General features: G+C 44.9%; 1 protein-coding gene and 1 long non-coding RNA gene across 4 annotated transcripts in view; one reads left to right on the plus strand and one right to left on the minus strand.

Moving 5' to 3' along the window:
• The window catches only part of RGMB (repulsive guidance molecule BMP co-receptor b), a 29,784-nt gene extending 8,213 nt beyond the window's left edge, over positions 1-21,571 (plus strand). For both annotated transcript variants that reach the window (XM_061152071.1, XM_061152072.1), the window contains exons 5-6: positions 3,477-3,985; positions 18,095-21,571. In XM_061152071.1, the coding sequence (XP_061008054.1) occupies positions 3,477-3,985; positions 18,095-18,760 (1,175 nt within the window). In that variant the 3' untranslated portion in view covers positions 18,761-21,571. The remainder of the gene's footprint in view (positions 1-3,476; positions 3,986-18,094) is intronic.
• LOC133062707 (uncharacterized) lies at positions 337-3,598 on the minus strand. 2 transcript variants are annotated; one of them, XR_009694239.1, is made up of 3 exons: positions 3,462-3,570; positions 3,080-3,150; positions 337-1,946 (listed from the first exon to the last, which is right to left on the minus strand). It is a non-coding gene; the product is annotated as an uncharacterized LOC133062707 (long non-coding RNA). The 2 variants fall into 2 exon arrangements; XR_009694240.1 differs by lacking the exon at positions 3,080-3,150 and having other exon boundaries at positions 3,462-3,598.
• Positions 21,572-24,833: the final 3,262 nt, after the last annotated feature.

Below are 24,833 nucleotides of genomic sequence, written 5' to 3' on the forward strand. Positions count from 1 at the left end.
CAAGAACTTGGAATGTGAAACTCCTCTCTGTATCCTAATGTGCTCACACTGAAGTCTCCATTAGATTCTACCCAGAGTTGCTGTGGTGAGTGATATCTGTGGATAGCTTGTTGGAATGAAGCAATTAATCTGGTTTTAGGAAAGAGGGCTCCTTTTGAGAGATTTCTTTGAAGAATGGTGCTATTGAAATGCAGGGGTTGTGTCTCCTCAGAGCAACCAGCCTCACCTCATGCTCTTTACAGATGGGCCCCCATATGTTTTATGCCTGGATCCTTATAATTTGCCTCCACACCCCAGATGGCTCTCCGTTTCACTTAATTCATTTCAGCATATCTCATTTCTTTTATTATAATCTGATGATTGGGCTGCAGATTCACCCATGCAGGCCTGACATTGCAGAAACCACCTTGAATGGTGAGGTCTTCGTGTCTGGATCATTCATGAGAGCTCTAGACTAACAAATCCTTTAGTAAACTTCATTTACTGGGATGAAAATACGATCACATCATAGATGGTATGATTTGAAAAAAATAGATCTGTAGCTGCAGATTTTGAATTCTGCCCTTGGGAAATGAAAAGAATACTTTTAGTCTTTCTTTTTTTTTTTTTTCCTGAAGCAAACCTCTGCACTTCCTGAATGGAGATCCAGTATGGGAGTTCCTTGCTTACTCATACACTTCATGGTTTTCTTGGCTGCATCCTTGAAATTGTTTCTGCTCTGCATTGTCTTGGCATTTTGACAGGAGGCTTACTTTACCGCCTCTTACAGGCAAAGTGTGCATTGTCATTATAAATTCATGAAGCCTGGGTATTTCTGGGTGTATGCTGCAAATTAGTCATTATATACAGGAGCCTGTGATGGGGCTGAAACTGCTGACCCACATGCACTTTCTCTCTGGTTAGCCCTCCTCCATCCCACCATCTCTATTTAAAAAGTCTGTTAGAAACCTCATCCAAAACATAGGAATCCAAGGAACTGTGTTTTGTCTGAGATTTCTCAAAGGAATCAGCCCCTACCTGCTATGAAAAAGGGCATGGGGAAGGGAGGAAGGGAACAAAAAAGGATCTGGGAGTCTAGATTCTGCTTTTCCTTTCTAAACAGTTGCATCTGCTGGTCTTACTTTTGATATTTTTATGACTATTTGAAATAATTATAAGTAAGTGTACGCTCGGCTAGATTTTATAGACCATAAAAAGAACAGAATAGGCACTGCAAGTTTAGCGGAAAGTTCTTGTGCTGTCATTTATACATTGTGCAAAAGCTCTTTGTTACTGAATGAGCCTTGGCTCATATATTTATTGTCTTGCTTACTGCTTGCTGTGAATCTGATTTTAAAAGAAAAAGAGAAAAGATGTTGCTGTTCCTGACGTCTTTTTTTTTTTTTCCTAAAGCTATAAAGTACTGTCTTGAGAATCAGAAATTTTGTTGGGGGAATGAAAACGAGATTTGAGGAAAGGCACCATGTTCTGGGCTTCATGCTGGCAGTTTACAGTCCAGCCAGGACAAGGCCTTTGGTGTCCCTTTGTCTTGATTTTCCCATCTGTAAAATGGCTTTAATGCCACTTTGGGGGTTGTTGGCTGGTCTTATTTTTTGTTTCCACTTTTGCCTTTTTGAGTAAAAATAGTTGAAAGATGATTTGATCTACTTTGTAGAGAGGAATTCTATAAATACTAGAGCTGCTTTTGTCAACTTTGGAATGAGAAAACAAAAAAGAGGCCACACGCATAAAGATGTATCTGTGATTTTTATTTAGTGCCTTTAAGTAATAGCTGTAAATTCACAGCTCCAAAATAGTAAAATATTTTAATCTTCTCTTTTACTTGTGTTAAGTCAGATAGCCAGTCTTGACTACATTTTCCCTTTTTGGTTTTGGAAACTTAGGAATGGCTGGGGAAGTGCCTTATGAGCTTGTCATCTTCTACTCCTTGTTTTCCCAGCTGATGCCTAGAACAAAGATTATAGGCTATTTCACTCTTTGAAAGGCAGTTTACTACTGAAAAGACTAAAATATCTTTCTACGATGATTATTAGTGTAAGTTTTAAGTCTTTATCAGATAATGTCCTAAATCTTGATATCATCCTGAAGTTTTGTTATGCCTAAATCTTGAATAATTACATATTTAATAATACTTTACTGACTGATGGACCCCCTCAGATATTTTCATGCCTAGAAAAGATCACAGAATTTACTTTAAAACAACCTATTTAATACTCAGATGAGGAACCTAAGACTTGAGATTGAGGCTCCTCCATAGTTGAGATACCTATAAAGAATGTGCAGGTAGCACAAATACATGTTACAGTTCATTTCTATCAAATTTGAGGTGGACAATAAAGAACATTGTTTTTCTTTTCTGTGATTCTGGTGTTCTCATTTTAAGGAATACAACATTAAACTGATGAGTACACACACTGACCTAGTATTGGCAGTTCACTGTGGGTCTTGTGTTTTGAGAGATTTTGCAAACTTTTGTACAAGAAGTTAGGGGTAAACCATAATTTGAAAACTTACTGCTTAAATAGAAGGGCAGTAATCGTATGATTTTTCATTCCTTTATGTTAGCTTTGCTTAAATCATTAAGTTTATGTGAATCGTTGATTTAAGGGGGAAAAGTAGTTTTATATGTACTCAAAGAATTCTGTCTCTGGTTCTGTCTCTAGAAAAAAACCTAGTTGGTGGGATCAGCTGTCAGCGTTGTGTACATTTTGAGTTAGTATACTTTTACTGTGAACTGTTGAGGAGCTAGAATCCTGGGGTGATTCATGTTATGGGATAGTGAATACCTAGCTTGGTCAAATCAGTCACTTAACTTTTTTAAAGGATCATTTACACTTTGTAGAAACCAGGGGATTATGTGTGTTAGTTTATACGCAATTTGTTGGTAAACATTTCTCCAGAAAGACAGAATAACTTGGTACCTGGATTTTTTCCTGATATTCTTTCCCTGTAGCCAGAGTAGGATCAGGTAAGGGTGTTTTAACTATTCACGCTATAATTTAAGTTTCCCCTCCCTGAAGTGTGCAGGCTTTACTTATGGTTTGTGTACAGACAGTGCTTTTCAAAGCAAATTACTTACGCAATTTTCAAAATCAAAACAAAGTTTCCATCTTTGACTTGGCCTTAGAGCAAAGGGATCTTTCTCAAAATCTATAAACAAGAGCAAAGTTGATAAAATATTTCCTTTATCGTTCCCTTGTAGTTTAGCGTAAGAACACCTGGCTAAACTCCTGTTCACTCGCCAGGGCCCCTGCTTTAGTTGCTAAGTTAACCATCTGCATGCAGTGGTTCTCCCAGTGGCTTCCTTTGTGAGAAGCCAAGAAGCCACAATGCAACCCTATTTCTGAAGGCCTTCTTAAAATAGGAGTATAGGAAATAGAACCAACAGTTCCCAGAGGAGAATGTCGTTTTCTCATGCAGCTCAGAAAGTCGTGAAGCCTTTTAAAAACAGTCGGTCTTACCCTTCTTTCTCCTAGGTGACTGCCAGCAGCCGGCCCAGTGTCGAATCCAGAAATGCACCACGGACTTTGTGTCCCTGACTTCGCACCTGAACTCCGCCGTCGATGGCTTTGACTCTGAGTTCTGCAAGGCTCTGCGGGCCTATGCTGGCTGCACCCAGCGGACTTCCAAAGCCTGCCGTGGTAACCTAGTCTACCATTCTGCTGTGTTGGGTATCAGCGACCTCATGAGCCAGAGGAACTGTTCCAAGGATGGACCCACGTCGTCTACCAACCCGGAAGTGACCCATGACCCTTGTAACTATCACAGCCACGCGGGAGCCAGGGAACACAGGGGCGGGGACCAGAGCCCTCCCAATTACCTTTTCTGTGGCTTGTTCGGAGACCCTCACCTTAGAACTTTCAAGGATCACTTCCAGACATGCAAAGTGGAAGGGGCTTGGCCACTCATAGACAATAATTATCTTTCGGTTCAAGTGACGAATGTGCCCGTGGTCCCCGGATCCAGTGCTACTGCGACAAATAAGGCAAGTGTACTTTTTTTTCTTCTTCTTCTTTTCTTCTGTAATTTTCAGATGTTTGATTCTTCAGACGACTGTTGAAGCATGATTCAACAGACCTTGTTTACAAGGAACTTCTGTTGGTCAGCTCGGCACACAAGGTGGATGAAGGATTAAATGAAAATTACTTGGTAAAAAAAAAAAATTTCTCACTGGAATTCTTGTGGGTCTAAGTTTTAATAGGCAATGATATGAAAAATAAAAAGGAAACAGTGAAGTTGGGTTCTCTAGGGAAAAGGCAGGCCAATTTAATGAAAAAAAAAAAAAAAAAGTTATTTTTTTCCAGTGATGTCATTTTTGAGTGCAGATGTGTGTGGCTCTTGAAGAAATCCACGTTCAGATTTGTCAGACAACTGCAGTGGGTGTTCTGAATAAAGAACGCTGTGAAGTCTAAGAGAGCAACTCATCAGGAAATCTTATTGGAAACTTGGAAGCTGTAGTAAAAACGTGGTGACCAGGGAAGTTTAGAAGTAGATTTTGCAGAGCAGTAATACCTAATTCCGTGTAACCTCAGGATAAAATTTAAGTCAACCAGAGGGGAAAACTGTCAAAATTAAGCTTACTGTGTCTAGCTGCCGTTGCCTGTGGTTGGTGTTTATTTGTTTGTTCGTTTTAAAGAAACTGATACAGAAGAGAGATCCTCGAAGCCAACGTTAGGGCCCCAGAGCCTTAGTGCAAACAGGTGGCGAGGAGCTGTGACTGGGTTTCCAGTTGTCAGGCCAAGCTGATTCAGGCGTTAGTAAACAAAGAGGTCCAGAAGGGTTTTCCAGAAACATGGTGTTCCAGGGGCTTCCCCGGTGGCTCAGTGGTGAAGAAGCATCCGCCTGCCAGTGTGGGGGACACGGGTTCAATCCCTGGTCCAGGAAGATCCCACATGCCTCCAGACTGCTGAGCCCACGCACCACAGCTCCTGAGTCAGAGCTCTCGAGCCTGTGTCCCGCAACACAAGAAGCCACCGCAATGAGAAGCCTGCACCCCACACTGGAGAGTAGCCCCCCCAACCCCAGGCAGCTGGAGAAGGCCTGCAGGTAGCAAGGCAGACCCATAAACAAACAAATTTTTAAAAGTCTTTCTACTTTTTTAAAAAGTGTAACAACAAGAACCAGCTCCTTCGCTGTCTCCTCCAACTATAAAATCACACATACAGGTTTCCTTATCTTGTGTGATTTCATTTGTTTATTGTACCTCTTCATCAGTTGGTTTAGACTAAAATGTAATTGACAGCTAGCACACTTTTATATGATACTTAACGACTGTTCTCTTGATTCCAGGACATCCGGCCTTACCTCCAAACATATGTAGCATAGTTTTTAAGTGAATTTAAATTATTTTACTTAGCATTTTTGTGGAGGGAATTTTAGCGCGTTTCCAGAGAATGTATGGAGACACCCCATACATTCACAATCTAAGTGTCACAAATCTAAGATTAGAAGTCATCGCCCTGAACAAAGGAGACTATACATTGGTCTAGACATCTTAGGGGAACTTAAAACTATTTACACTTCAATTCCCAATGAAACCCAAGCTTGCCTTTCCAAATCTTATATCTCAAATAAACTTTTCTTCCTATGGTTTTTTTAAGTACACAGATAATTTTTCCTGTCTGTATACTACACTATGTATTTGCTATATGTTATGAAGTTAATAGTTGTAAAGTCATAAGACAAGCAGTGAGCAACATTTCATCATTGCAGACTCAAAGGGAATAAAACCTGGGAATAGTTTTTGAAAAGACATGACACTGAAAATTCAAGAAGGCAATTCCATTGAAAATGCACAAAATCATCAATTGTGCAGATAATTGAGGTCTTGGAAGGATAGCCTTCACATGATACTTTTGAGATTAATAAGTGCTATGTGCATGGGAAAATACAGTTGACCCTTGGACAACATGGGTTTGAACCCAGCCAGTCCACATATGTGGATTTTTTTCAGTAGTAAATACTACAGTACTATTGGGTACAGAACCCTGGATATAGAAGGCTAGCTGTAACGTTCTGTGTGGATTTTCAACTGCACAGGCCTCATTGCCCCTAACTCCCCTGTTGCTCAGGGGTCAGCTGTATTGTTTCTTTTCACAAGCCCAGAGGTTTATTTTCCAGGCCTTCTATCCAGTCACATGTCACTCTGATTTGGTGTTCGGCCTTTCAAAATTCTGTACTTTTTACTGGTCATGTTGAAAATATCTGGGGATAGCTGGTTGCCTTATGAGTATTCATAGTATATGAATGCAACAGTTGACACTGAAGTACTTTAGATCATTCTATTTTAGTTGTGGTTGAACCTCTCATAGCTTTTAGTAAATACATAAGTGCAATTTGCTTTCTCCCTCACTTTGGTGAGGATCAAAGGTTTATCCTTTCCAGAAAAGAGAGAGGAAAAAGTTATCTATCTTTTAACATAAATTCAAGCAGACAAGGAGAATGTTTGGTCTTTAATTGCCCTATGGGGAAGTATTCCCCACATCTGGTGGCCATGCTATTCAGCAACAAATTACTCCATGGCTTCGTGACCTCCAGTGCTTGTTTCTTGTTTTTTTCTTGTCTCTTTTTGTAACTCTCTCCAACACCCCCCAAAAGCATGTGAAGGTTACTGTTTGAGGGCCTCTCTCCATGTTCATATGACCTTTGCTGGTGAAACCAAACAAAGACCTAAAATCGTGCACTGCAATTCCTTTTGCTGTACCCAGGACCAAAATAAAACTTTTAAAAAATTTCTAAGCAATGAAAACAATCCACTCCAGTATTCACGCCTGGAGAATCCTGGTGGGTTACTGTCCCTGGGGTCCCATAGAGTCAGACACGACTGAGTGGCTAACACACACACACACAAGCCATGAAAAAAATGTGATGCTAAAACTGTCGTATCTAAGCAACCATTCATCCCACCACCCTCAGCACTAAAGTAAAGCACTGGACTCAGGTATTCTGCTCAGGCAACTCAGTCCTGGGGCCGTGGGCTTCTTGAGCAGGCCATCATCTTCAAGCCTGTCTGTGTGAGTTCTGCCTGCCCCCTGAACACCCAGGTTTCCTTCATCACGGAAAGACAAAGCTTAGAGGAGAAAGAAATCTAAACAACAGAGGGAAGGAAAACGAACTCATCTCTGCTCAGTTCAGTCACTCAGTTGTGTCCGACTCGTTGTGACCCTGTGGACTGCAGCATGCCAGGCCTCCCTGTCCATCATCAACTCCCGGAGTTTACTCAAACTCATGTCCATTGAGTCGGTGATGCCATCCAGCCATCTCATTCTCTGTTGTCCCTTCTCCTCCTGCTGGCTAAGCCTTCCTTGGCCAGGCTTGCAGTGCTTGACAGTGTGGCCTCATCCCCCTGGTCCACGTCCTCTCCCCGTTCCTGTGTGCACAGGTATGCCTTCTCAGGGCTGAGGCTCCGGGCCATGCCCAGCACCAGCCTGTCCGGTTCCCTGCCTTCCCCGGAGTCTGTGGGCTCGGCCACCTGGCTAGCTCGATGTGTTCCTATAGGGGACACTGGGGCTGTTTCTCCCCCCTCCCCACCCCGGGGGCGGCCAGGGCTCCTTGGCACACCTGCACACACCTCTGCTGAGATCCGTGTCCCCTCTGGGCCGCCTTCCCCACCTTTGGCTGCGAGAGGCGGGTGGCTTCAGGCCTGCAGATGCTCTGCAGAAGATAGGAGAGGGGACGGGCTGAGAACGGGCAGGGTTGGCTCTGTGGGAAGGAACACTGCTTGTGTTTGGGGCTCCAGGGGATACAGAGCTGTTTTCTCTCCTGGGCCTCAGAAAAATAACCAGATCATCTGTAGAGGATGCTGGGCAGTGTCCGTTCTCTTCCACGTTCTCTTTGCCTGCCCCTCAGTCTCAACTTCATGTTATGTATCTATGTATCCCTGTTTATGTGGATCTAAGAAGGAATCGTAGATGCCCATGATTGCAGAAGGCACTTTTGGTGTGAGTTGTTTCATAAAAAGAATTGTGCACTTCACAAATGGAGTTCTAGTAGCATGTATGAAAATCTCCAATCTTTCAGGTACATTTAAAATGATTTCCTTTTCCCAAAAATTTCAAGGATGCATTTATTACAAATCTAAACAATGGTCTTCTCTCGTAGCTCAGTTGGTAAAGAATCTGCCTGCAGTGCAGGAGACCAGGCTTCGATCCCTGGGTCAGGAAGATCCCCTGGAGAAGGAAATGGCAACCCACTCCAGTACTGTTGCCCGGAAAATCCCATGGACAGAGGAGCCTGACGGGCTACAGTCCGTGGGGTCGCAAGAGTCGGACAGGACTGAGCAACTAAACCAACAAACAGTGGCAAGACTTCTAACAAGTATTTTGTACAAATAATTTGTGTACTTTTGCTTTGTTTTTCAAACCTTTTGTTTCAATGTAATCATGTCCTTTCTCAACATTCTAGCTTGCTTATCCTATTCTTCAAAGTCAGGGAAACAAAATTACAAGTAGGAAGGGAGATTGAGATGACAGCCCATCCTTCATAGGTCTTCAGATCTTTCTGTACTTCATCCTTTAGTGAGAGAAGGTGGTTTACCTTCAGGCAGTTCGGTTTGGGGAGGAGGCGTGTTCCTTCTGCTTGACCAGGCCAGGTGAGCGGACACTCAGGTGCTTCGTATGTCCTTGCAGCTGCCATGAGCCCCCAGCTGCAGTAACCCACGGGCAGCAGGGCTCTGTGCTATCCAGAGCACGAGAAGAGAGCCTGTCTTTCAAAGTCCATAAATATCTGTACTTCTGGAGTTCTGGCTACTTGCTGGGACATTTTCCTGGAAATCGCCGCTGGCTGATGATACTGGAGATACAGGAAGGCTTGAGTTCCTGGGCTCCATTCTTGCTTGCTGCCCACAGTGTTTCCTGGTGATAAAATGCCCTTCCCTTGTAGGGTCCTAGAGCACGAGTTGGGTCCTCTCCTGCTTTTGATGCCCCTAAGCATGCCCTGTTGTTCAGCAGGAGGGTGTGGGCACATAAACCAATGTTCTGGGTCATTCTCTGTTGGTTATAAAGTCAGAGCCAGACCTGCCTCTGTTGCAGAGCCTCCCAGCGATCGGTGTTTTTAGGCATATCTCTGGATCAGGCTTTGGGAATCTGTCCTCTTTTGACCCTAAGCCTAGTGGATTTTTTTTGTAGCTAAGTTTTTGTAACCAGTTATGTTTTTAGTATCTTTATGGAGACTCTGTGAGCTGCACAGTGGTGATCATTCTTTTTTTTTGTCCACTAAGGAAGATGCCTCATCCTCTTGTGTACAGAATTAGGTTTTGAATACATGGACACTGTCCTTGCATGCAACACTGTTATAGAGGCAGTACACTGTTTTTGAGAATATAGATTCCTTCTGGGAGCGCACAAGTTGCCTTGCAGATTCATTGTAACTAACCCTTAAAATCTGATTTGTTTATGTCTTTGATTATGTATTATCTGATTTGTTATGATTATCTGTTAATACAGATAACTCTTGCCATCTTTAAGTTTTGCATCTCATCCTGGCCCTCCTTGTTTTGCAGAAATGTTTAAAAAAAAAAAGTTGCAAGATATATTAAGGTATACTGTTGAGATATATTGCGGAACAGATGGGAAAGAAGTTTGCAGTTGTATAGCTCCCTGTGCAGTATACTGTGCTCATTTCTCTGATAAAATGTACTATTTAGTGTTGCATTGGAAACCCCAAGCATTGAAGGGCCTATCGTGTCTGGGAGGTGCCAAGGTAAATGTAGTCTCGGCCTTAGTCTAAGCTCATAACTAAACTTTGCTGCCTTCATGTCATGGAGAATTTTGGGGTTTGTGGCGGGGGGCGGGGGGGCTGTTTTTAGGGTTTCTTTTCAGAACATTGGGGGCCCACCTTATAGGCTGGTTCCAAGTGCTGCAAGTTGCCTCGGGGGGTCAGGGCCAGGAGGTTGGACCGGAGAGATGGGCCGCTGTACCTCGGCCATAACGCTGCCCACTGGCCACCATCTCAGGTCAGTGTTCTTACTCCTAGGACTTGGTGCCGTCTCCCTTTTCACCTCCTGCCGTCAAGGTGTACCCTCACCTACACCCAGATTTCCTCACTCCTCTGAGTTACCCTAGCAGGGTCTGGAACCCTGGTTGCTGTTATTGAAAGGTAGTTGATCTTTAATACCCAAAAGCTTGCTAGGGTAGTTGACCATCAGAATCACCAGTTCTTAGTTAAGTTGATTTTTCAGGGTTCTGTCTCATCTTTAAGACTTATGTCTTGGATAATCCTTATCCTCCCTGAATTTCTTTATTGTAGAGACAATATTAAAAGAATAGTTTCTAGAAGAACAGAAATCAGCTGTAGTTGTTCCAGGTGGTAGTATTCCTGTTGGGCCTTGCTGTTTCCTGCATAGCCCTGGTTTGTACTGGATTTTAAGGTCTTAGCCCAGAAACTATTCAACTTCGCTTCATAGAGTTTCAGCAGACTGCCTGCAGGTGAAAGTGGATTTGGGCAGAGGAAGCAGAAGAAAAGGGGGAGACATTCTTAGCTCCATGATGTATCTGTAATGTGAAAGATCATTTTGTGGGATGAAAACAGGCCTACCTTGGTTATTCTTGAGGCCATACTTTTCCAAACAAGATCTGCCTTCATTTTGTCCGTACAAGTCACATGTACTCTGCATAACTAGGCTTCTATCTTTTTTCTGTTCCCTGGAAGGAAGAAACATATAAGATGTCAGTGAAAACTGCCTAAAAATGTATGAAATTTGTCTCTGTGTACCTTGTCAGTTTTCTACTTCGAATCCCTGTCTGTGCCAGCATCTCCTTCCCAGATGTGGTTTGGAAGGATGGAAAGGACCCTCAGGATGCCCCGGGTGTAAGTGGCAGTAGCCCAGCGCCTGCCTGAGCCAGCCAGAATTCCCTGCGAGTGCTCTGGGCCTCTGCTGCTCTAAAACAAACCCACCCTCCTCCATAGTTTGAACCAGAGGCACCCAGCCAAGTCTGATACACAGCTGAGAGTTAGAACTTGTTTTTCTGTCACATTTCCAAATGTCTCTCTCTGCCCTGTTAAATTTTCTTTGAGTCAACATTTTGAGAGGAAGGGGCAAGCAGGAAACATTGGATGGTTGGTAACTTTTTTCTTTTTTTTTTTTTTTTTTGCTGTTGGCTTCAATTAATGCTAACCAAACAGTTTCTGCCCCTGCGGAATGTGGCATGTAAAAAGTCATACCTACAGTGGCGAACAATGGAAGCTGCTACCTTACCCGTTTCGTCTTTATTTGTTTTGACTGCACGTAGAACTTGCTCTTCCACTGGTTTGGATGTGGTGTTCTCCTGGGTGGGGTAACTTCAGGACTTCTTAAGCTGCTCAGCTTGTCCTGAGTATAACAAGAACGGCAGCCTACATCGAAGATGCAGAATTTCACGGGGGAGCCTTGCAGTGAAAGCCCGTTGCTGTTGGGTCTAGAAAGAACTTCAGATGAAATTGGGTCTGTGGAGAGAGGAACTCATGAGCTGGTTATTTTAAGAGCCGGAGCCCAGAGAACCTTAGCTCCTGTTGGTGAGGTTGTCTCACTGCTGGAACTGACTTATTCACACTGCGGATAGGATTAATGTGCCAGCATTTAAAGGCTAACTTCTCATCTGCTCTGCGTGGGCCCCTGAAAAGGGTGTCAGTGTTTGCTCTTTCCTTTTAGAGGTGTGAGTACACACACAAGCACACATGTGTGTTTATGTGGGGTCCATGCCTTCCCCACTCCCTGCCTCAGGAAAATGAAGACAGAAGGATATTGTTTTGGAACTTTCCAGTTAACTGGCTTCTTGGAATATATGGTCACCACCTCTAACCACCTTGTTCCTGAGTGGGCTTTGCCTTCTTTTTTTTTTTTTAAATAGCCCTGGGAACCTGAAACTGAACTTGGAAGTAACAGAATGTGAGTGCATTGTGAGACCTCTAAGCCCTTTTGCTTTTGAAATCACCTCCCCAAACTGAAATACGATCAAAGGGGCTGTGATTTCCTGATAATCCCCGTCAGTTTGGGAAACAGCTGTGCTGAACCTTGGCCCAGAGTGTTCACCCAAGGTGCTGTGAAAGCCTGGGGATCTGTGTGCCCGCACCCTCCACCCCCTTAGGAGGGGGATCCCAGAAAGCCAGACCTGCCAGGACAGATTCCTGCCCCTGAGTGACTGTAGTATTTTTAGCCTCTGGTCCGAAGCACAGCGGCTTTCCTGGTGGCTCAGAGGGTAAAGCGTCTGCCTGCAATATGGGAGACCTGGGTTCGATCCCTGGGTTGGGAAGATCCTCTGGAGAAGGAAATGGCAACCCACTCCAGTATTCTTGCCTGGAAAATCCCATGGCTGGAGAAGCCTGGTAGGCTACAGTCCATGGGGTCACAAAGAGTCGGAGACGACTGAGCAACTTCACTTTCACTTTTCCAAAGCATAGCGGCAGCCTGGGCCTGGAAAACTGTCCCCACGCGCCTGACTTCCCATCTAGAAGTCTAGCAAGGCCTCCTCACAGTGCAGAGACCAGGCACAAGCAAGAAGGTCCCTCTGGAGTTCTCCAGGTGCCGGGTTGGCCAAGGCACCCCAGGCCTCCCCTCCTCCCTGTAAACTCAGCACCTCGTGCCTCTGGTCTGCACAAGGAAGCTGGCCCATTTCCCTGCCTCTGAGCCTATTTGTGTCTCCAGTCTTCCTTGTTTTAAGTGTACAAAAATTGCTCTTTGGGTGTCGACTTTTTTTTTTGCCTGTCGCTTTTATGTATCATCCCTGGGCCTGCTTCTCTCTCTCTCTCTCTCTCTCTCTCTCTCTCTCATGCTCTTTCCAGCCACCGAGCTTAATGCTTCCCCCCTGGACCACCCTAGCAGCCTCAGCCATGGGTGTCCTTCTCCTCTGGTTGGGTTTCTTCTTTTCTCCAGCTGCTGCCAAGAACCCTCCAGCAGCCAAGGCAGCCCTTGTTCCTGCATGTATTACCTAGGGCAGCCCTGAAGAATAAATAAGTCTGATCCATTCTGTGTCTCTGGAATCCTGTGAGTCCTGCTACAGCAGAGCTCGGTGGAAAGAAACTCAAGAGGACAGAGAAACCTACTTGGGTATCTTTAGGAGCTTATAGATTTTTGTAGTCTCATTCAAGCCCGAAAAGGAGTCTAGAGGGAAATTTCTTCTGCCACCCTCCTCTGAAACACGCATACGGCTGTCTTTCTGTTAACTATCTTGGCCTGGCCCAGTGAAATGACTTAAACTGTGCTTTTGGAGATGTTGAGTTCAGACTTCCTGTAGGTAGATAGCTGATGCTAGGCTGAGTTGCAGTGGTAAAGTTACATTTGTTCACACCTTCCTGGCAGATTTTTTTTTTTCTTTGTTTCTTTTTGTTTGTTTTTAGTTTTTCAGGAAAATGATCAATGACATCAGTTACTGACCTCCTTAAGTATGATCCATGTACTCGCCTAGGCTTTGTATGAAATTGTTCAAACAGAAAGTTATTCTAGACAAATATGCTTTTATTTCCTGCCTCATAAAAAGGAGCAAAATCCAGAGTTCTCCCCAGCCTAACCGAGATCCTTCCTTAGTGCCTCGGAGCTTCCTAGTCTTGGACTTCTCAGCATTGAGAAACATTGGCCCCCTCAAGTTAAGATGATGTGTTTTAGAGCTGGCAATAGAGCACATGTGTTTATTTCTTTGAAACACACGCTTTCGTAGGAATGATCTCCTTTGTGCTCAAGCTCTGAGAGCTAAGTAGAGGCTGTATGCTGCTGACCCGGTGAGTGCAAAGGCCATGGGCACTGCGTTCTCTGATTTCTCCCACAGTCATCTGTTTTTTTCAACCTATAATTGCACCCAGAGGATGTGAGGAAGTAGACACATCAGCTAATTACATGAAATAAAATTAATCTTAGCTTTCTTAACACAAGCAAAAAAATTTTTTTTTCCAAGCAAAATTTTAACTAGATACCTATCAACATTGGGTTTCCCTGTGTTCCAGGCTGATTTCCTGTGATTTTCAGTTTGGTTTGCTGGCCCATCTTAACCCGAGAGCTGGAGCCCCTTGTCTATAAAAGTCCCGGTTCTGGTATTAAGAGAATTCCAGTAAGGTCCCACACATGCAGTGCCAAAATGGTCCGATTTAAACACTGATAAGTGTTTCTTCCAAAGAATGATAAGCACAAATAGTTCAGGGCACAGCCTGTGGGGAATTCTGCTGTTTGAAAACCTCCGCACAGCCCTGCGCAAGGCCGTCGAGCTTGGAGAAGCTCTGTGCGTTGGCGAAGCAGTGCCTGGTTCTCTGGGCGATCTCCCTTTCATTTAGTTCTTTTTTTTTTTTTTTTTCCCCTGATGGAAAGGAGAGGCAGGTGCCTCTCAGTGTTGGCATTTCGCAGCAAACCCTAAATCCTTATTGCCTTTCACATGTGGAAAGGTTGATTTGTAGCTGCTGTCTTGCTTCTCCTAAGAGACCCAGTAGGTGGTAAAGATCTCAGGGAGTGAAGCATTAAAAATGAATGAGGAGACTGGAGTAGTTTGTCTGAGGTGGGGGTTGGGAGGAGCTGGGCGGGGACGGTTTAACAAAAGGCATTGATGTTTTAAATGCACAGAAATGCCATCCATCAATAATAAATGGTGTGGCAGAGAACAGATGTGCCAAATTGAGTTATTACAGCATATGGATCAGTTCATAGAGGCAGGGAAAGTAAAGAGCATAGCTGTTTTTAAGTTATCTGTTTAAGAGCTTTAGAATACGATTTTGAATGTCCTATTCTGACCCTCTGATAGCTGCTAGTTGGAAATAGAAAACGTGTGGAATTTCCAAACATTTCAATTAAAATTTGAATGTTTTTAAAGTAAGAATTATTGAGAGTGAATAAATTTTATTTAATTTTTCTGAAGAGGAGAATAGAAATGGAAAATGAATTTCTGGCCCTTCCTGGCTGAGTGCTTGCTTTTTAAGACCTCAGGTTGCAATTGTATGAGGGATGAAAATCCCTTATACGGCTTGTCAGGTACTGTTACCTCGTGTTTGCTACATTTTCATTGCTTGTATCTCTAGGTGCCTCTTCAGTATCTACTTAGACTACAGAGGACCACTCAGGAAACCTCTCTCAAGCTTTGAGGTTAATTCATTACCCTCAACATCTTGATTCAAGGGCTGATTCTATACATAGACTCTGAGAGCAAATTATCTCACCTAACAGAGGAAGAAACATCAACTTCATTGCCTTGTAAAGAATATCACTCCTAGGAAATTCAACAGGTCGACAAAAATCCATTAGGTAAACTAGAATATTTTGTGAGTGTAGACAGTAGTACAGAGGTCAGGCTTTAAGTTTTACCTGATTTTCTAGAGGTGTGGGAGTTACCTGTTGGTGTCACAGGTAGAACAGAGGACAGTAATGTGAGAGGTGTTTGAAATGACTCCTGAGTTGGAACTGATGTTTTTAATGAAAACCGCAGAGCCTTGGTGAGACAGGGAACTATTCCATCCATGTTAATATTGACCCTTGCTTGCTTTTTTGGAAACTTCGTTGGAATTGGATTTCTCTGCTGTGTTTTCCCAACAAAACTAATTCCTCTGTGTTTTTCCTAAAGGCAAACTGAAAAGTACTTAATTCTTGCAAATAAGGCCAAGTTGGTTTAAATTTGAAGTTTGTTAGATTGGAATGACAAATGGTTTAACTGTTGTAGAAGAAGTCATTTGGATGTTCTGGTTGAAAATGAGGATAACGGCTGTATGAAAAGTCTTGTTACTCTTATTGTAGCCATCTGTATTAACTTGCAATCCTTTCAGGTGCAGAATTTACTTGAATTAGGCTTTTCACCTCCAAGAGATCCCAGCTTGCCTCTAAAAAGCACTTGTCAAACTGTCTTTAGAATCACCAAATAAATCTATTTTATAGTCCCATTAGATATCTAGCTCAAAAAATCCCACTCGCTCTGGAAGGTCGTATGGTTGGATGCACAGCAAATTTCCTGAAATCATCTCTGGTACACCTCCTTCAGGTTGTTAGGAAGGTGTTGAAACGTGAGAAGGCTGGTCGTGAAATTAAATTGTGGCTCAGAGTAATTAGGCAGGGAGACACCAGGCATTCTCACAGTGAATTGTCTGGCTTTTGGTTGCAGCTGCAAACAACGGATATGAATTTAACCAGTTGCTGCAGCCACAGCTGGTTCGGATCTGGCTTTACAACTGGCTGAAGTGAAATGAAATGGCTGGAAAATTCCAGTCAAGTAACACCAGTGGGAACATGTGGAATTAAATAGCGTGAGCAAATGCTGGCCGGGCCGGGGGAAAAGCCTTCAGACATGAACCCGAGGGTAGCGGGGAAGGCTTGTAGGGAGAAGGGTGGGGAGGGAGGCCCCGCGGCCTTTTTAACAAGGGTCTATTGTTTTGATTAGTCCCCTTGCAGGAGGTGGCCCTTTGCCTCCATCCAGAGTAATTTGTAGAGTGTTTGGCCTGTCTCCCTTCCTCCTTGACTGAAGTCACCTGATACTTTTTTCTTTTCTTCAAGAAGAAAGCATAATAAGCCATTACCTCACTTACAGACAATAACTCAAATCTCAAAATGTTGTCTTTCTTTTCCCCCCACTTGGGGACCATTTTCCCACCTTGTGTGACCCAGAAGTCCCTATCTGTCTTAGCATCTTTCTACCCCTGTAGCAGAGATGTCCAGGATCACTAAAGGGAAGCTTTTGTATTATCAGTAGATTTTTTTTTTTTTTTTTCTCCATGAGTTTTCTGCTTAATTTTGAGACTTGAGAGTTGACTGGGGAACAGATTTCTGAGAAGCTGAAGGGCCAGTGTGCTGTTTGGGGAAAACATTTGCTGTAACTAGGTTTAGGGTATTTATTCTCTGCCAGTGCTTGGGAGCGCACTTGCCAAGTGATTCCGCTGTCCCAAGGATTAGCCGGTCATGTGAGACGTTTGATTAAGAGACTCAGAGAATCTTTCCTGAGGCAGATGGTTGGTAGCTGTTGCTGGGCTGGCTCCCTCCTCAGCTTTCTCTTTCTTCTCCGAGTGTGTGTGTATAGCTCAGTTTGTAGTGATGAGTCATAGGATATTGTTTTAGAGTCCAAGGGAGAAACTTTAAAGAAATCACAGTTCTGGTAGGTTTATTATTCATGAAGCCACTTAGAGCATCTGCATCACTCAGAAAGGAATCTTCTTTCTTTTTTTCTCAGCGCTGTCTACCACAACTCATCTTTCTTTGGAAGGAGACAGGATACAAATGATCAATAAAACTTGCCTATATCCCAACAACATCATTTTTCTGTCTTAGGAAAATAAAAATTTTTTGCTGATACACACTCTGTAGATCTGTGTCAGTTTTCCATTCTAAACACATAGGACTTTGGGACTTCCCTGGCTGTCTAGTGGTTAAGATTCCTTCGCCTTCCAGTGTAGAGGGGTGCAGGTTCAATCCCTGGTGAGGGGGCTAAGACCCCACGTGACTCATGGCCAAAAAAAAAAAAAAAAAACCACATAAAACTGAAGCAGTATCGTAACAAATTCAATAAAGACTTTTAAAAAATGCAGAATGAATACATGTATATGTATGGTTGAGGCCCTTTGCTGTCCAGGGGAAACTATCGCAACATTGTTAATCAGCTGTTCTCCAATATAAAATAAAAAGTTTCAAAAAAATAAAAAAAAATTTTAAAAAGTCCACATCAAGGAAAAAAACACAAATACATCAGTTCAGTTCAGTCGCTCAGCCGTGTCTGACTCTTTGCGACCCCATGGACTGCAGCACGCCAGGCCTCCCTGTCCATCACCAACTCCCAGAGTTTACTCAAACTCAAGTCCATTGAGTCGGTGATGCCATCCAGCCATCTCATCCTCTGTCGTCCCCTTCTCCTCCTGCCTTAAATCTCTCCCAGCATCAGGGTCTTTTCCAGAGTCAGCTCTTCGCATCAGGTGGCCAAATTATTGGAGTTTCAGCTTCAGCATCCATCCTCCCAATGAATACATAGGGCCTTTAAAATTGTCCCTAACAGTGACACCATTCATTTGCAAGGCAGAAGCAGATAAGCTGAGTTGGGAGATTCTGTCGCTAGCCCATTCAGCCTCCAGAACGAAGGGCAACTCTCTCAGCCCAAGGATGCTGTCGTCCCCGCCCCCACCCCGTCTCCCTCCCATCTGTGTTAAAACTTTGTCCGCCTTCCTTCCCCCGCAGATCACCATCATCTTCAAAGCGCACCGGGAGTGTACGGATCAGAAAGTGTACCAGGCTGTGACCGATGACCTGCCGGCCGCCTTCGTGGACGGCAGCACCAGCGGCGGGGACGGCGACCCCAAGAGCCTGCGGATCGTGGAGCGGGAGAGCGGCCGCTCGGTGGAGATGCACGCGCGCTACATGGGGACCACGGTGTTCGTGCGGCAGCTGGGCCGCTACCTGACGCTGGCCATCCGCATGCCCGAAGCGCTGGCCATGGCCTACGAGGAGAGCCAGGACCTGCAGCTGTGTGTGACCGGCTGCCCCCTGGGCGAGCGCATCGACGACGGGCAGGGCCAGGTGTCCGCCATCCTGGGGCCCGGCCTGGCCCGCGGCCCCGCGGCCCCGGCCTGGCCCGGCTACACGCTGGAGACGGCCAGCGCGCGGTGCCACGAGCGGATGCCCGTGAAGGACATCTACTTCCAGTCCTGCGTCTTTGACCTGCTCACCACCGGCGACGCCAACTTCACGGCCGCCGCGCACAGCGCCCTGGAGGACGTGGAGGCGCTGCACCCCAGGAAGGAGCGCTGGCATATTTTCCCGAGCAGCGGCCGCGGGGCTCCCGGTGGACGCCCCCTCTGGTCTGTCAGTCTGGGACTCACATGCTTGATCCTTGTGTTTTTGTAGGGGATTGTCTTTTTTTTTTTTTTTTTCCTGTTCCGTTTCTCCTCCTGTCTATAACAAAATTTTTAAAAAATATATATTGTCATAATATATTGAGTAAAAAGAGTATATATGTATATACCATGTATATGACAGGATGCAGGATGCGTGTGTCCCGGGATGCCCACCTGATTTGTACATATCGCGTTTGGCTGTTTTCCACGTAACGTTGGATGTAGTGTTCTTGGACCGTTACCGATTTGGGTTTTTTTTTTTTTTTTTTTTTTTTTTGCAGTTTTGTGAAATGTTTTATAACGTCCCTGCCCGGGGAACTGTTAGAAAGCACTTTATTTTTTATATATTAAATATTTATGTGTGTACCTGGTCAGTACGTATATAGTACACGCGCACAGTCAGCGTATGCGGCGCGCCTTTGGAAGAGGACCGGCGAGCTCGTTTGCAGCTCTTGCTGGCGGTGCCCTCCCGGCCTTGGCCATCGCCACGCGCCCACCTTTCACCTGCTGCCCTCCTGGTGCGGCTGCCTCGTTCCTTGGAACTAGGTCCTTGCCCGCTTCTCCTGCCCGCGCTCCACGTGGAAGGGCTGTGAACCGCCCCGCCCCACCCCCGACAGGTGCTCTTGGCTGTTAAACACTGATTCTAGGAAGCACTGTCCCTCCTGGACATCTGCCACTCGTTTTCAGCGGGTGGGGAGAACGTTAGCATGGTTCTTATTAACTAGGATTGTTATGTCTGAGCACTTAGAGCATGGTAGGTTGGACCGTATGAAACTGCTGTTTTCCTAGGTCAGGAGGGGCTCGAGATGGCAACGGGTAAGGAGATAGCAGGCATCTTGCTAGAGCCCGCTCGGACTTTCGTCATCCCTCATTCCCTGCTCAAACTGTCGCTTTTCGCGCCTTTAACTCCATTCTACATTGAACAAAGAAAGTGCAAACACCTCAGTGGAGCGATCGTGCCTTGCTCTTCCCTCTGTGATGTGTACAAGACCGCGTTCTCAGCCGCCTCCTCTGGCTGTCTGGGCTTGTACTTACCCGTGTCTACACCCAGTAAGCCCTCCCCAGGCTCAGCGTAAGAACGGGGAGCCCAGGAACTCCGGTGTATAGATTCTTTCATGTGGAGACCCAGACCCCATCACACAAAGGTTTCTTCTTCCTTGCCCCCACACCGTGGTCTTCCTCAGCCTCCGACTTTGCGCGTGTGTGTGTGTGTGATGGGATGGACTGGGGTGCTGCCCACAGAAATGCTTCCTTGGCCTGACCTTGTAGGCAGCTTGACTGGGTGCTGGGTTGTCAGACATTCTCATTGACCAGAGCTGCTCCCCACATGGCCTCTCGATTTAATCACTTTCCCTCTTAATAGGCGTAGGTGACTATTGGTTGCTCATTTAACTTTATAGTGATTTCACCGAGCTACAGGAGCAACGCCTTCCCTCTTCCATCCCTTCACTGTTGGCACCTCTTAAAACCACCAACACCCAAAGGCAAGAGCAGTGTGTGAGAACAGGAACTCCAGGATAGGTAGGTTTCTATTGTTATACCTAAAATGTAAATATCTGGTTCCAAGAATTAGTGGTAGAGTTTGTACTTGAATCATTTGTGTAAATGGAAACATGGTGAACTTGAAAGGCCACAGAGATTCGGGTCAAGGTTGTCCGTAGTTTTAGTTGGCCGGGTTAATTTCTTCCTTTTGATGAGTGGCACTGCCAGATTTGGTAGCAAAGAGGATGTCCCTTCGTGAAAGTTCTGTTTCTTTGTGAATTGATCTGTCGGTCACAGCATGGAGCTGTCGATTCACCAGAAGTGGCAAAGCTTCTCTTGAACCCGTCTTCCGACGTACAAGAGAATGATCTCGGCCAGTCCGGGAAAATCCCGAAGGCGTCCTGCCTCTTACTGGGCAAAGATGCAGCACCAGAGAGCTGAATCCCAAACCTGTTATCCTTGTATCAAAGCTGGACGGGGGCCTGCCTTCCATCAGCTCTGAACCGTGACTGCTTTTGTTCCCTTACGGAATCACGTGCCCAGGTCAGAAGCTGTAGTTAGCAAGTACTTCTGTTATGTAACTGAGTAGAATGCAGGAGAAAAAATATTTAGGGTACCTCTAACCACTATTTTTGTGCAAATAGTATAAAGGTGGAAAACGGTAGAAGTTTTCTACGATGTCTGGGTTTAGTGTGTACATGATGTAACATACCTGTGTCCTTTTCAGTGAAAGTAAAACAACCACCTCTCCTAATAGCTGGGAAAAGGAAACCGGGTGGTTTTGCCGTATCCTTTACCTGGAAAAGTTGCATCACAACTCTTAGTTCCAGTGGATTTGGCTGTTTTCCCTTTGCAGTCCGTGTCTCTCTGTGACTCTGAAGTCTTCCCCACGGATAACTGTTTCAGAAATACAGGTATTTGTCTAGAGAAGGGCCTGGCTTATTTTCTTCTGTTTCTTTCATAGAAAGTCTAGAGAGAAAAAAAAAAAAAATGCTCCTTGCACATGTTGGTTTTTGAAATCCCCCACTTAACCAGAAGCGTTCTGGGTCATACTCACACGTTAGGTAGGATGTCTTCTGGGGGAGCTTATCCTTGTGGGAACACTGGTTTTCACAGATGCACCACATGGCTGTCTGAAGACTCAAAACTTTTTTTTTGTCCTTTCCTTCTCTTTGTTACGCTCGGAAACCCCCACATTGTGTTGAGTCTTTGCAAAGAAATCTTTAGATGTGGTTCATAAGTATATGAATAAGTATCTGTGTAAAACAGTGAGTGTGCAGTGTGTAAATACTTTAAATTATTATGGTAGAAAAATAAAGTTACATACCCTGCTGTGGAATGTTTGTTCTGTGACTGTGGTGACACCTGCTGGAAGAGTGGAGAAATAGCAGAAGAAAGGGCGTGAGGGGGTGTGTGTACAAAATCCTTCATGGTTACTGACAATGAGTCATTCAACCAGTCCACAAACTCACTTCTTTTCTGAACTATATCCTACTATAGTTTTTCCTTTTTTAATTTCTAAGCAGTTGGAAATAAGTCAATATCTGTGAGATTAGACCACTGGTATCATCCCAAAGGTCTTTCTCTAGGGTTAGTTTTGGTCCCCAGCAAGCACAGAACCTGCATTTGGTTCTTTGAAGGCAGCTTGGATGGCAGCAACTTCGTTAGTCCTGGTGGGGAGGATATTGGGCAGGATTTTCTGGCTTTGTAAACTTTAGTAAATTCTCACTTCTTGGGTGTTCCAGAAAGAGACATCACAAGATCACAATTTGGTCTTTGTTCAAGAAACATGCCAAAGGGTAGAGAAGCTTGAGAGAGAATTAAACCCAAACTACGGAAGGCACAGAAAAGGACTGTTAGTGCCAGAAGGTAGAATACTGAATGGGGCAAATTCTGATTGGGGAAAACATACGGAGTCATTTCTTAAAAGAGAAAGTTAATCCTTACATGTGGTGTTTGTGTGTGGTAGTTCAGAACAAATAGAAAAGGAAAATTATGTCAACTGAACCACCCACACAAAGTAAGATGACAGTGTTATAACCACTGAGTACCTCGTGCTTATGTCTGTACTGAACGAACACTAAGAAATCATCTATGTCACCGTGAAGTCTACGCTTAAGAGGAAAAACATTCTTCACTGTATTGACGTCCAGACCTCCAGCTTTTCAGGGATTGAAATTTGAGCAGCTGTCCAAAGCCTTAAAAAGAAGTCGTTGTTGCCTTGAAGAGCCATTGGTGACTAACAGATTCTAAGAATCCTTTTATCTCAATTTCTCTTTATTTCAGTGGCCACAGCGTTTAGCAGCATCCTGTTGCCTATAATCACCCGGAATAAAGCACAGGCACTGCTGTTGCTGCCGTCCTTTCTGGGCCAAGATACTTTTGCCTCAGTTTTCCCCCTGTTCCCACAGTGATCTATTTGTATGTGAACCAAGAAACATCTCCCCCACAGAGAGTGTAATCCAGACATCCAAGAAGCAGGGAGCAGTTCCCAGTTCTTTATTTCACTTCCTAGCTCACCATATTGTTTCTGCCTCCATCCATTTTCAGCGTGTCTTTTAATTGGATGAGCCACATTCACATTTTCATTTCGAAGGTGTTTTCCTTTGAATTTACTGTTCTTCTTGCCCAGAGTACCTCCAGTAAGCATGATGCTTAACACTATCAACTCAGTAATAGAACACGCAGTCCCTTGGGCCCTAAATGTGATGTCTGAGCTGTGTGCTTGGTGGGGGGGCTGTCTCTGTGTCCCCTCTTCCTTGCGAGGGTTGTGTGGGTTTATAAAGACTCTGGGCCTCCAGACTCCAGGAGGATACACTGACAGATTACAGAGGTGGAGCATATACCGCTGGCCTCGTTAAAATGACGTTCAAACCACTTGAATAAACCAGCCTTGTCAACTAAAATGTGTTAAAGTAGGTCCATCAAACATCACCCAGGGCTTCCCTGGCGGCTCAGTAGTAAGGAATCTGCCTGCCACTGCAGGAGACATGGGTTCGATCCCTGGTCCAGGAAGATCCCACATGCCACATAGCAACTAAGCTGGCGCACCACAACGGTTGAGCCTTGTTTTCTAGACCCTGGGAACCGCAGCTCGACCCCAGGCAGCCGGCACTGCAACTGCTGAAGCCCTCACATCCCAGAGCCTGTGCTCCGCGGCAAGAGAAGCCACTGCGATGGGAAGCCCAAGCACCCCACCTGGAAAGTAACCCCACTCTCTGCAACTAGAGAAAGCCTGGATGGCAGGGAAGACCCAGCACAGCCAAAAATAACAAATAAAATTATATTAAAAAAAAAAAAAACAGCCAGAAGAAAACAACCGGGCAATGTTTTATAGGTGAAGGTTCTTGATAGGTGACAGTTCTAGAACCATTTTTATTTTAATAATGAAAACACCGACTTCAAAAGAAGAGGGGGGAGAAAAGAGGAAACATTCTGCTGCCAGATTGGATACACTTTGTCAACAAAGGTCCGTCTAGTCAAGGCGATGGTTTTTCCAGTGGTCATGTATGGATGTGAGGGTTGGACTATAAAGAAAGCTGAGTGCCAAAGAATTGATGCTTATGAACTGTGGTGTTGGAGAAGACTCTTGAGAGTCCCTTGGACGGCAAGGAGATCCAACCAGTCCATCCTAAAGGAGATCAGTCCTGGGTGTTCATTGGAAGGACTGATGCTGAAGCTGAAACTCCAATACGTTGGCCACTTGATGCAAAGAGCTGACTCATTTGAAAAGACCCTGATGCTGGGAAAGATTGAAGGCAGGAGGAGAAGGGGACGACAGAGGATGAGATGGTTGGATGGCATCACCAACTCAATGGACATGAGTATGAGTAAACTCCGTGAGTTGGTGATGGACAGGGAGGCCTGGCGTGCTGCGGTTCATGGGGTTGCAAAGAGTCGGACATGACTGAGCAACTGAACTGAACTTAAAGAAGTAAAGTGAAATTGCTCAGTCGTGTCCAACTCTGCAACCCCATGGACTGTAGCCTACCAGGCTCCTCCATCTATGGGATTTTCCAGACAAGAATACTGGAGTGGGTTGCCATTTCCTTCTCCAGGGGATCTTCCCGACCCAGAGGTCAAACCCGGGTCTCCTGCATTGTAGGCAGACACTTTACCTTCTGAGCCACCAGGGAAGTGGTGACCAAACCACATACAAATTAACCAAGTAGGAATTGCACCTACCTTAAATGACATTTTAAAAACCCAGATTCTCTCAATCAATAAGGTAGCCCTGCCAAGGGAAAGGATGCTACTGGGTGGCATAAAGGGCTTCCAGAGGCTTCTAACAGGAGGCAGTAAGACAGACGTCACTGACGGGGAGGATGAGGGGGACAGCCAATTCATTTTCCCGCAAGACCCTCTTTGGAGCTGCCAAGCAGCAGCGCCATTAACGCTTTGTTGGCCCTCAGTGCAGAGATGTCCGTGGAGAGCTATCAACCAGCTTGCTCTCAGGGAAAGATTCAGAGCAAGTCACCATGTGAATGTTCATCTTCCCTCTTGGGAGGAAGGGAGTAGTGAAATAACCTGGGGCAGCACAAAGTATAAGACCCTCGGGGTCCTGTCAAGATGGACATTTGGGTGATATTTAGAGGCTGGGT

Source organism: Dama dama, chromosome 9 (assembly GCF_033118175.1).
Source record: "Dama dama isolate Ldn47 chromosome 9, ASM3311817v1, whole genome shotgun sequence".
NCBI lineage: Eukaryota > Metazoa > Chordata > Mammalia > Artiodactyla > Cervidae > Dama > Dama dama.